The sequence below is a fragment of the Oncorhynchus clarkii genome, unplaced genomic scaffold (genome assembly GCF_045791955.1).
Source record: "Oncorhynchus clarkii lewisi isolate Uvic-CL-2024 unplaced genomic scaffold, UVic_Ocla_1.0 unplaced_contig_3853_pilon_pilon, whole genome shotgun sequence".
Lineage (NCBI taxonomy): Eukaryota > Metazoa > Chordata > Actinopteri > Salmoniformes > Salmonidae > Oncorhynchus > Oncorhynchus clarkii.
This window is the reverse complement of record NW_027258676.1, coordinates 26,612-39,439: the sequence shown is the minus strand read 5'-3', so window position 1 is coordinate 39,439 and position 12,828 is coordinate 26,612. Positions and strand designations below refer to the sequence as shown.

Below are 12,828 nucleotides of genomic sequence, written 5' to 3'. Positions count from 1 at the left end.
CATTAATAAGTTATTGTATCCTTCAGTGCTGATTTTAGTTTACAATATACTACCAAATACCCTCTACTTATCAGCCCTTAGGCTACAGACTATGGTCCTAAAATTGTTGATGTGTTTGTGGTACATATCCATTGTTTGTGTATGAAAAATTATCAAGTGATAAATATATTTAGTATAAAAATAAAGTGTTTAAAAAGAAAAACTAAATTGAAGGAATATTGAAAATTCGTCTTCATGTAACATTCAGTGGATTGATTCTTCATATACAGTTTGTGACTTCCAACTGCTACAGTCTCTTCCTGCTCCTCAGTGGATTGATTCTTCATATACAGTTTGACTTCCAACTGCTCCAGTCTCTTCCTGCTCCTCGGTGGATTGATTCTTCATATACAGTTTGTGACTTCCAACTGCTCCAGTCTCTTCCTGCTCCTCAGTGGATTGATTCTTCATATACAGTTTGTGACTTCCAACTGCTCCAGTCTCTTCCTGCACTCTTCCAGTGCCGCCCCCAGTGTGTTGGTGAAGGTGATGGGCAGAGAGTACGTGAGGAGCCACGGGCGTCGCGTCACCATGTCCTGCTCAATGGCCTCCATCTGGAAATGAGTGCCGATTATGCCGAGTGGATTGATTCTTCATATACAGTTTGTGACTTCCAACTGCTCCAGTCTCTTCCTGCTCCTCAGTGGATTGATTCTTCATATACAGTTTGTGACTTCCAACTGCTTCAGTTTCTTCCTGCTCCTCAGTAGCGTTGGTAAATCAGCGAACAAAAGCAAGGCCTACGTGTTTAGTACTGTGTACTTGTCCTATAGTCAATGTAATACTACCAGAGGTACCACTAACTCTGTCTGTCCCTCATTGCAGTATATATGGAGCTCTTGTTCAGCTACCAGTTTATTCATCCGTGCTGACAATGTGAAGAACAGTTCATTGCTCCTTCAGCATTGTATCTTGTCATGACTTCACCTCTATCCAACACCAAGAAGCAATAGTGGTTCACTTCAGTTGTTCACCTCTTCTCCCAAGCCCACCCCCACCACAGTGTCCAGTTTAATCATAGTAATAGAATACAAATATATGCCATTTAGCAGACGCTCTTATCCAAAGTGACTTACATTCATGCTTGTATACATTTTACGTGTGGGTGGCCCTGTGAATCAAATCCACAATCCCGGCATTACAGGAACCATGCTCCACCAACTGAGCCATCCAGTTCCTACATCCCGTATACATTATCATTAGCATGTAGCTAATGGCTAGTGCTAGTGGTACTGGCAGCCCTTGGCTATTGGATGTGACTGTGTCTTCTTCTCAGTGTGTTCTCCCCGGGTGGCTGACCAGACCAGAGGCAGACTAAAGAGGAAGATGATGCCAAGGCTGAGGGTTACACTCAGCAGTGCCGCCCCCAGTGTGTTGGTGAAGGTGATGGGCAGAGAGTACGTGAGGAGCCACGGGCGTCGCGTCACCATGTCCTGCTCAATGGCCTCCATCTGGAAATGAGTGCCGATTATGCCGAACACGTGGAACAGTTGGTGGCTGTGACCTGCAGAGGGTGCAAAAGGACTGTGGTTAAATACCTACAGTAGTATTGGTACAGGAGAGGTAAGAAGCAAAACTCAACGAGGAGAACTGTAACTGGCCAGCAACAGAGGAACTGGCCTCCACAGCATAAGGGGGAAACAGGAAGACACAGTGAGACCCAGAGGCAGTGATATAAAGATGACTATGTTGTTTTAATGCTACATATGTCGTACCACTAATGTCAAGCCAGTGTTGATCAGTATCCACTGTATTACAACAAGTCTTGCACAATACAGTGACAAATCATTCTGAAATGAATCAAACAAGCAGCCTTTCCAGATAGACCATGCACTTTGACCTATGTAGTCGAAGCTGCCGGGGGCCAGGCGCTCTGGTAGGTGTGTGGCGAAGAGGAATGCGGTCAGGAAGGCCAGGGCGATGTGGGTGTGGTGGAGAGCGTTGGTATCGTTGTCAGTGCAGCCCTCACCCACACAAAGAAAGAGCTGTCAAAACACAGTAGAATGTATTAGCCTCGAGTCACGTGACAGGCTTCATCACAGTCATACTCCACATGGCTTTTGAACCAAGATAGCATGGTACAGCTGTAGGATATTAATTTGATCACCCGGTTGTTGCAGGACATTTCCTATACAGCAGGAAACACCAACTTGTAGTGTATTTGAGCTTTAAAAAATATTTTAACATTGGTAATTTACAGTTCAAAATTTCAGACTTGATTTGCCCCAACTTAAAACGTATCAACCCATACAAAAATGTTCATGAATTATAATCTATAATTATAATCAACATTTCTGTTGCTGCAGGATTATTTTACTGCTGTGAGAAACTGGTCAAATTAAGATCCAATAGCTGTGCATACAGAATTTCAGAACTGTTCATAAATACTTTAATGTACACCTGCATTCCACTGACTTGACCATAATTATACCATTAACCAGAAAACAAAGTGTACAGAGCTTGCTAGGTTTCAAAAGATATAGTCGTACAATAATCAGAGAAACTTCAGCTCATTTTCATCCCTAGTCACATGACCTGGCAAAAAAAACGATTAAAACATCACATGAATCAAACATTGACACAGTACACTTCAATATGACAAACACTGTTCTATACTTTAGCTTTTCCTCAGGCACAGAAGAAGTCTGTCACACAGAGGGGTGAGAAATGTAATGACTCACCCTGTAGAAGAGAGGAATGTTGTCGAACAGGTAGGGTAATGCGAAAGCTAGAATGCGGAAAAATTTGCCAAACTTTGGGCTCTTACACTCTGAGAATCTGAAGGGAAAAAAAAGTTATGGTTGTTTTATCAGCCATCACAATGAGCCAAATCCATGCACATTCGTTATACACTGCAAATAATTATGGATTTGAATTAATCAACGTATGCCATCTCTTTGTTCCCCATCTCTGTGCATTAAGGATAGATGAATACAAGATGCTCTTAACAGCATCTAGAGATCAAATTATTGCATTACTGTTGCATGGTTATTAAAATGATTAGAAACCCATTTCCCGTTATTGAATTTGGGAATAAACTGGAGCCTTTATGAACTTGCTCCCAAATAGACACCTTTTCAGTGCATTTTTGTATCTAGTATGAACTCATCTTGTTTAAATATTACACAGGACATTTTCCTGGTTTTCCCGTCACACATCACTTACAGTGCATTTGGAGAGTATTGAGACCACTGGACTTCTTCCGTTTAAGAATGATGGAGGCCACTGTGTTCTTGGGGACCTTCAATGCTGCAGAAATGATTTGGTACCCTTCCCCAGATCTGTGCCTCGACACCATCCTGTCTCGGAGCTCTACGGACAATTCCTTCAACCTCATGGCTTGATTTTTGCTCTGACCTGCACTGTCAACTGTGGGACCTTAAATAGACATGTGCTTTTCCACATCTTATCCAATCAATTGAATTTGCCACAGGCGGTCTTCAATCAAGTTGTAGAAACATCTCAAGGAGGATCAATGGAAACAGGATGCACATGAGCTCAATTTCTAGTCTAATAGCAAAAACTTTTTTTTTTTAAACAAATGTGGGAAAAGTCAAGGGGTCTGAATGCTTTCCGAATGCACGGCTTTAATTAAATTCACTCACTTGCTCTCTTTACCTTTCACACAATCATAACTGCTGAGTCATTGTCAGATCAGATTAGCAAAATGGATTCTGTTTTTGTAGCTTTGAAACACATTCCAGTGTAAATGAAGCCAACTCCCTCTTCACATAAAGAACACACAATCTGTTGCTAACTACTGTACATGTCTTCCCTCTCCTTACCACCTCTTCCAAATAAAACCACACTTGATAGTCTATCTATGGAGTGACGAGGCCTACATGTTTTTTTGTTAGCTCACACCCACATAATTGAAAAGGGAGGTGCATAGTGCCACTGATATTTCAAGGGCAACTCCGCCACTTTTCAACCTCATATTCATTATCTCCAGCACCAAACCAGTGTCTACATATGTGAAAATGGAAATCATGCGTTTGATGTATTTGATACCATTCCACCCATTCTGCTCCAGCCACTACCATGAGCCCATCCTCCCCAATTAAGGTGCCACCAACCTCCTGTGATAGACCGTGAGTTAGGTTAGCAGTAGCACAGTGAGTTAGGTTAGCAGTAGCACAGGGAGATAGGTTAGCAGTAGCACAGTGAGTTAGGTTAGCAGTAGCACACTGAGTTAGGTTAGCAGTAGCACACTGAGTTAGGTTAGCAGTAGCACGCTGAGTTAGGTTAGCAGTAGCACACTGAGTTAGGTTAGCAGTAGCACACTGAGTTAGGTTAGCAGTAGCACACTGAGTTAGGTTAGCAGTAGCACAGAGAGATAGGTTAGCAGTAGCACACTGAGTTAGGTTAGCAGTAGCACACTGAGTTAGGTTAGCAGTAGCACACTGAGTTAGGTTAGCAGTAGCACAGGGAGATAGGTTAGCAGTAGCACACTGAGTTAGGTTAGCAGTAGCACACTGAGTTAGGTTAGCAGTAGCACACTGAGTTAGGTTAGCAGTAGCACACTGAGTTAGGTTAGCAGTAGCACAGTGAGTTAGGTTAGCAGTAGCACACTGAGTTAGGTTAGCAGTAGCACAGGGAGATAGGTTAGCAGTAGCACAGGGAGTTAGGTTAGCAGTAGCACACTGAGTTAGGTTAGCAGTAGCACACTGAGTTAGGTTAGCAGTAGCACACTGAGTTAGGTTAGCAGTAGCACACTGAGTTAGGTTAGCAGTAGCACACTGAGTTAGGTTAGCAGTAGCACACTGAGTTAGGTTAGCAGTAGCACACTGAGTTAGGTTAGCAGTAGCACAGCAGACGACATGATGTTTACCTTTTTATGATGTCATGGTTATATTGGATATATGGTAAACCAAGCCTTAGCAGAGAAGAGGAGGGAGAAGCATTGTGAGACTGCCATCAAGCAGAGAATACTCAGTAATAATTATGAAGAAAGGTAGCCAAACCAGTCAGTGTGCGTTTTAACAACAACGTGTAGGCTTAGTGTACGATGACAAGCCAAGTCACAATAGCTGCTACACAGTGAAGCTAAGCTGAGGTAAAAGACAGGTCCAATTTGCCTCCTATCATGCATGATATTTTGACAGAAAGGAACTGAAAGGAGCAGTTTCATTCCCCCAAATTAATTCATAACAGCAGTGTGTGTATCAAATCTACATGAAATGTACGTTAAAATGTTTCATGTCAAATATGTGTCCACACAGTAGGATTTAGACTAAATGTGATTGTTTCTGGTTGGAGGAATATTGTCATTTTGTAATCTTATTAATTCACAACATCCAAAGCTAGGGGTCAAGTTGTACAATCACATTCCTTTAAAACCCAGAGCTAATTATACAATATCCTCATTAGCACTATGAGATGCCTGCGATTGAGTGGTTGCTAAACAACAGGCAGGTTGACATTTATTGTCACGAGTCTTGTCCTGGAGGCAGAACTGAGCGTTTCCCCCTTCGATAGGCCAGCTGGCTATATTGTAAACATTCATGAAAACAAACATTTGCTTTTTGTTTTTCATTTAAGGTTAGATTTAGCAGTGTGGTTAAGGTTGGGGTTAAGGTTAGGTTTAAAATCAGATTTGATGACTTTGTGGCTGTGCCAACTAGTGACCACTCTGCAGAGCTGCCTCCGGGACAAGAAAAAACACTAACCTGCAAAACAACAGTGGCCTTCCAGTAGAAAGCTCTCTCACCTGGAGTAGCAGGCTAAGGCGGTACAGATGACAGTGTTTACCACAGCGATGGGGATATAGTACTGGTGGAACGAACTGTTCACCCACTTATCAGGAATCACGTAGGCAGAATATGTTATGGCAGAGCCTGGAGGGGAATGAAATATGCATAACCATACATGCAGGAATAGACACAAATACATAAACATGTGTGTGCATACACAGGTACTGCAAACTGTGTGTATATACCATAGACTATATCGATGTGTATAATATACACACATACAGATGGAGGATCTTCATTTGATCACCCTGTTCCAGGAGATCTTTCCTGCTGTTGCAAACTGGCTCAAATTAAGATCCTCCATGTGGGAACTCATGTGGGAAAGGCATTCATACGTGTGTATACAAAACACACACTGTCACCCTTCAGCATGCAGATGCTGGAAGAAGTGTAGGTTCCAATCTGAGGACTGGCTGGTCCAGGTCTCAGTATCCATGGTACATGTGCTTAAGCACATTCCTGGATGCATTTCCATAACTAATAACGCCCTTTGTATGGCAGGTTGGTGCTACACATGAGTTAGTTTGAGGGTATAGTTACCCTGACTGTACATGATGTCCTGTTAAAGACCTGCTACACACAAAGGGATTTTTAAAACTGGGTGCAGAGCTATATAAATGCAAACCGTTATGCGTTTTTACACATCATCCCCTACTGCCACCCCTAGACACCTTTTGTAAGCCCCTCCTAAATCCAAAAGGATTGAATGGGTGGGTCAAATATGGTCATAGAGCCTGTGGTAGGCCAGGCAGTGCCATTTATCTTCCACACATGCACTTCCATCAGATCTGTAAGGAGGCATTAACACGCGGACCAGAACATCCATTTGAATGGGACTACATTCCCTTCCTACCAGTGGAGGCTGCTGAGGGGAGGCCAGCTCATAATAATGGCTGGAATGGAGCAAATGGAATGGCATCAAACAATGTTTACCATTCCACGGATTCCGCTCCAGCCATTACCACAAGCCCATCCTCCCCTATAAAGGTGCCACCAACCTCCTGTGCTTCCTACCCATTCTAACTCCATCGGGGTATCATACAAGGACTCTCAGTTAAAAGACCTGCAGGTTCAAAACTTTATACATTGACTAGATAGAATCCATACAATGCCGTTCCCTCTAGGAATACACCTGCATCACATAGTAGTCATGTCGCTAGGGGCAACAATGTTCTTTTGAATAGAATTCCATTTCTATGACATGTCTACTCACCCAGGCTGTAGAGACTCAGAGCTCCGTAGTCGAAGAAGAAGCAGATGTGTCGTGCGCGTGTTGACATGGTGCTGAAGGTGTGGGCACAGCTAGAGGCCAGCGGGTACACACAGCACGACATCAGGAACACCAGGAGGGGCCATGTGAACGAGTCGCTCCACACGTCTCGCGTCAGGACCACCGTCAGCAGCTTCCATGAGAAGTACCTGTCAGGACACACAGAGGGTTAGTTTGGCCCTGGAGGAGGCGTTCCTTCAGGACCACCGTCAGCAGCTTCCATAAGAAGTACCTGTCAGGACACACAGAGGGTTAGTTTGGCCCTGGAGGACGCGTTCCATCAGGACCACCGTCAGCAGCTTCCATAAGAAGTACCTGTCAGGACACACAGAGGATTAGTTTGGCCCTGGAGGACGCGTTCCATCAGGACCACCATCAGCAGCTTCCATAAGAAGTACCTGTCAGGACACACAGAGGGTTAGTTTGGCCCTGGAGGAGGCGTTCCTTCAGGACCACCGTCAGCAGCTTCCATGAGAAGTACCTGTCAGGACACACAGAGGGTTAGTTTGGCCCTGGAGGAGGCGTTCCTTCAGGACCACCGTCAGCAGCTTCCATGAGAAGTACCTGTCAGGACACACAGAGGGTTAGTTTGGCCCTGGAGGAGGCGTTCCTTCAGGACCACCGTCAGCAGCTTCCATGAGAAGTACCTGTCAGGACACACAGAGGGTTAGTTTGGCCCTGGAGGACACACTCCTTCAGGACCAATTGTTTATCGGGGGAGCAATCCTTTACCAATTTTGTGGTACTTGTTTCAGCATTCAAATCAGAATGCAAGTTAATTATGATTCTTCAAAATGAAATCACTATTTTGGATTGTTTGCCTAAACATCACAGTGATAGCTTTAAAAAAAAAGACAAAAAAATCCCCTTTAACCAGCCTGGTATTTTGTAAGATGACTGTATTCTCCAGTTCAGTCAACCACAGTGAGTTACTGTATCTACCACAAGGTTTTCCCTGGCCTGTACACAGTAGTTACAGAGGCAGCGGGCTGTGTTTCCATGTCTCTGCACACCTCATTAACAAATAAACCTTATTTGTGGTTTTCCCCATCGCTACACTGAGCTGTTCACTAATTGTGGCAACTCATTTGAGAGCTGTGAGAGGAGAGAGAAGAAGGAGACAGAGAGAGAGGGAGAGAGAAATAGAAAGGGGAGTCCTTGATCTTTGCAGTGCAGAGGCAAGTGTCTTAACGACTGTCATCAGGTAGACAGTCACATACACCATGCTACACTACTAATCAACTACCACTTCCTGTGGAAGGCCTCAAGCCTGTGGAATATGCTTCAGCTGCTATTCAATAAAACCTGTTAATCATGTTTTCTGGTTTAGTCCAAATCCAAAGCAACATTGTTCCAGGGAATTGAGAGTGAGAGAGCATCTTTCAATATGCAGTTGCTTCTTTTCTGTCGTTAAAAGACGTTATGTTCATTGTTCGTATCCAATTGATAACACTAAACATGAGAGAAAAGTTCAACTGTTTACTCTCGTCTCGGTCTGCATTGAATACTACAATGATCCTCAAAGAGATGTTATACAGGTTATTAAATAGTTTGAGAAGTCCCCCCATCTCCTATTAACTCACATTCACAGGATTTACCTGACACACATTTAACTATACGGATCATTGTTTTTTGGGATGAAGACTTTTTGAATAAAGAATCTAAGGAGAAGAGCTCAATTTGTTTTAATCTATGAAGGATGTTAAGGTTTTGAATTTAGTACAACTCTGTCTTAAGGACACATACCACTGCTGTGACAGGACATTTTAGTTCTTACCCAGCACGTATACATCTGATTCCACTAATGAACTAATAACCCTTCAACCCTGAATTAGGTGTGTTAGTGCTGGGTAACACTGTATTTAGATAGTCCCAAGTAGATGGTTTGTAGATGTTCAATAACTGTTAACAAATGGCAATGTTTCTGTACAGCACTTTGTGACATCAGCTGATGTAAGAAGGGCTTTATAAATACATTTGATTGAAATAACTATCCACTAACCCTAACCATGATAATAAACCTAACCCTAAGTTAAATTTAGCAAGCAATTGCTAAACAGATTTGTTGATAGTATGACCATCTACAGAGCATCTTGTGTGGGACGATCCAAATAAAGTGTGACCAAAACATGTGCCCCTATGTGGCGTTCACAAGGAACCCCGTAAGTGTAACAGGTGTCGCTCGGCTATACCATGTGGGCAGGAAGTGTGTCCAGATATTGAGCGTTTCATTGGTCAGCTGGAAGAGGCTGAGGATGCAGTCAGTGGCTGAGCTGCGAGGGTGTCGGTAGCCTGAGATGATGCTGTCCTCATGGAACACCTAAACAAAACAAAACAAAACAAAACCCAGGGTTACTGAACAGTTGGCCAACAGTCATTCACCACACGGTAGTAGGCTATATCTAGATACATATAGAGAGGAACCTGTTTACTGTAAACCCAATGGTTATGATGTTGACATATTTCCCAGTGAAAGTAGGGGATTCTTGAGGGGAGTCACAATGATACATTCTTGACATTCTAAGTGTCAAGAATAAACACAAGACTCAGAATAGTGTTCCACTCAAATTCCATGTCCACATGTTCAACTTCTGAATTAACTGGACTTAAATATAAAATATAACCTCGACTCTGAAAATAATATTGTAGGATTTGTCATTCTAAAACGTAGTGAAGTAAAGTAACTTACTTTTGGGACTTGGTGGATGGTGAAGACTCTGGGCAGTTTAATAAGGCTGAGCATGTTGTCTGAGAGGACAGTGGAGCCAGAGAGAGGGAGCATCTTTCCCTTTATAAGGTTGTTGCTATGTTGTTCTGTCGGTTCCTCCCTCCCACTCCCCACCCATCCAGAACATTCAGTACACCTGTTCCACTCCTCCTCTCTCTCTCTCTCTCTGTCTCTCTCTCTCGTCAGGCTCTGCACACCCCATCTAGTTTCACCCTAAGACAAAAAGGGTGTTGAGCAGCTGAGTTCATGTTCACACACAGACACACAAAAATATTCACATTCTTTGAAAAAGCTGCCAAGGAAGAACACTTTTGAAAAGGGCAACAGAAGTCTTACCAAAAGCTTTCATATTTAAAAAAGATAATGGTTTATGAGTTACAGAGTTTGTCTTTGAGAGCAGTTGGCCTATTGTTCTCTGAAGTAAAAACAATACGTTAATGACTGATTACGGTAGCCTAACAATCACAAAGGGGAAAGAGCACAGCAGTACAGCGAGTTTAGCAGCTTTCACAGGGATGTTTAGAGATTTCAACCCCTGCCTCGCCTCGCTTGTGTCTGCTTGGTACTCGTGAACTAGATCCATGGAATAAGTATCAGAAAAATATATATTGATCGGTCTATGTATGCAGCAAAGAAATGCACAACATTATTCTGTAAATCTACAATCCTCCTACTTGAACACAGTGGCTAAATGAAATATCTAGCTTCACCCTTGAGGACAAGATTTAGGTCCTACTGTAACATCAAAGGCAGACCAAATGATTTCCACAATATCTGGCAGTCCCACATCAGATTCATGTCAATAAGAAATAAGACACAAGACAACTCAAAATAAGACAACTCGTTTTTGTTTGTCTGATTGTCTGTATGCATGGTTGTACCTGTTCTGATACTTTACAAGAGTGTATGCAAGTCATGGGGAAGAAATACAAAATAAAAACAGGTATTATTTAAGCTATTCATTGTAATGAAATTGTATCTTTTTTTACCTGGACATTTATAAAAATGGTTTCGCAGTGAGGAATCTTGGTTCAACGACAAGGTAACAGTGACAAAAACAAGCACTACCTCAGTCTCCAAGGAACCAGCAGTTACTGACATTCATTGTCTTAAGAATCACTTTAGAATGGGTGGCCATTTCTCATTAAGAGACACCTAAGTGAAGATGTCTGGAGATTAGCAGTGAATTTAGCCTGGTCCCAGATCTGTTTGTGCTGTCTTTCCAACTCCTACACATGTAGGATCTTAATATGAGCCAGTTTTCTACAGGAGGAAAATAGTCCTGTAGCAACAGGAAATGTGAATTATTATGTGGATTATAATTAATGGACATTTTTGTAAGGGTTGATATGTTTTTCATTAGAGCAAATCAAGTGACATTTTAAAGTGGAAATTATAAACTTTAGAATACTTTTTAAACCTTAAATACACTTCAAGTTTGCATTTCCTGCTCGGCAGGAAAATTCTCAGCAACAAAAAGATCAAATTAAGATCTGTATGGTCATTGGGTAACAGCACAAACAAATCTGGGACCAGGCTATATTGAACTCTGCCAAATATGCAAACTGAGTTTCAGTCACACCAGATAAAGGCTCCCAATGAATGAAGGGTGTAAGTGGTAGAAAGAAACATCTCTTTCACTCATTCCTTCCATGTTAGAAAGAGGCATGTACGCATGTCATCTGCCCACAGAACGAGTGTCACACCCAGAGATGACTGAAAGCTTAAATTAACATTCTTCCATGTTAGGTTGTTCAAAATCTGAACACAAAGAATGAAAACATATTTCACTTTTGCTACAGACGTAGCAAGTGGAAACAGTGTCTGAACATTAAGTGTGGCCTTTTCTTAGTAATTTTCTGTCATGTGTAAATAAATGTTGTCTTTATTTTATTTTATTTTGTTGCTTTGTTTGTTGGAATAGAGTTACAAATGATGTTGTATTGCTTTGACTGGACATAACTACTGTAGATCTAAGGTTTGGTTCACTTGAGGACAGTTAATCTCAAATCTCAGTAACTAGAACGTGTAAAAATTAACCAAGCGTGTAAACTGAGTAACAACTACATGGCTAGGCCTATATCAGCACAGACATGATGGTCCTACAGATCACAGAAGAGCCTGATCTTTTACCTGCAGTACCATTACAAATTAATGTCACATTTTATCTGAAGATACTCAACAATTTGATAGGGTTATGAGTAGGGTTAGGTTAAGTGAGGGTCAGTGCAGTGGAGGCTGCGGATGGGAGGATGGCTCATAATAATAGATTACAGCCTCAAGCCCTCTTGGGTATGATGCTCAAGCTTGGCACAGCTGCATTTGGGGAGTTTATCCCATTCTTCTCTGCAGATTCGCTCAAGCTCTGTCAGGTTAGATGGGGAGAGTTGCTGCAAAACTATTTTTAGGTCTATCCAGACATCTCCCCAGACCCGGCAGGTTAACCAACCAGAGTGACATGTCCCTAGACCTGGCAGGTTAACCAACCAGAGTGACATGTCCCTAGATCTGGCAGGTTAACCAACCAGAGTGACATGTCCCCAGACCCGGCAGGTTAACCAACCAGAGTGACATGTCCCTAGACCTGGCAGGTTAACCAACCAGAGTGACATGTCCCTAAACCTGGCAGGTTCACCTAAGTGACATGTCCTTAGACCTGGCAGGTTAACCTAAGTGACATGTCCCCTAGACCTGGCAGGTTCACCTAAGTGACATGTCCCCAGACAAAGAGGGAAAGAACAAAGTAAAGGACCAATAATGTATTCTACAGGAGGACTACAACACACCATGAAACATCACACATATTTGTACATCTTTCAATTAAACGTCAATTAAATCCAATGCATTCAATATGCTATTTGTGATGACTTGGTGATTCATTCAATATGCTATTTGTGATGACTTGGTGATTCATTCAATATGGTATTTGTGATGACTTGGTGATTCATTCAATATGCTATTTGTGATGACTTGGTGACTCATTCAATATGCTATTTGTGATGACTTGGTGACTCATTCAATATGCTATTTGTGACGAC

General features: G+C 42.3%; 1 protein-coding gene across 2 annotated transcripts; it reads right to left on the bottom strand.

The window, feature by feature from the left end:
- Nucleotides 1–624: 624 nt before the first annotated feature.
- On the bottom strand, nt 625–9,821 carry LOC139398191 (membrane progestin receptor gamma-B-like). 2 transcript variants are annotated; one of them, XM_071144310.1, is made up of 8 exons: nt 9,752–9,821; nt 9,255–9,382; nt 7,006–7,211; nt 5,750–5,876; nt 4,871–4,915; nt 2,721–2,817; nt 1,880–2,024; nt 625–1,543 (listed from the first exon to the last, which is right to left on the bottom strand). In XM_071144310.1, exons 1-8 carry the CDS (start codon nt 9,803–9,805, stop codon nt 1,263–1,265), a joined length of 1,083 nt encoding a protein of 360 aa, XP_071000411.1. In that variant the 5' UTR covers nt 9,806–9,821; the 3' UTR covers nt 625–1,262. The 2 variants fall into 2 exon arrangements, with proteins under 2 accessions (XP_071000411.1, XP_071000412.1); XM_071144311.1 differs by lacking the exon at nt 4,871–4,915.
- Nucleotides 9,822–12,828: the final 3,007 nt, after the last annotated feature.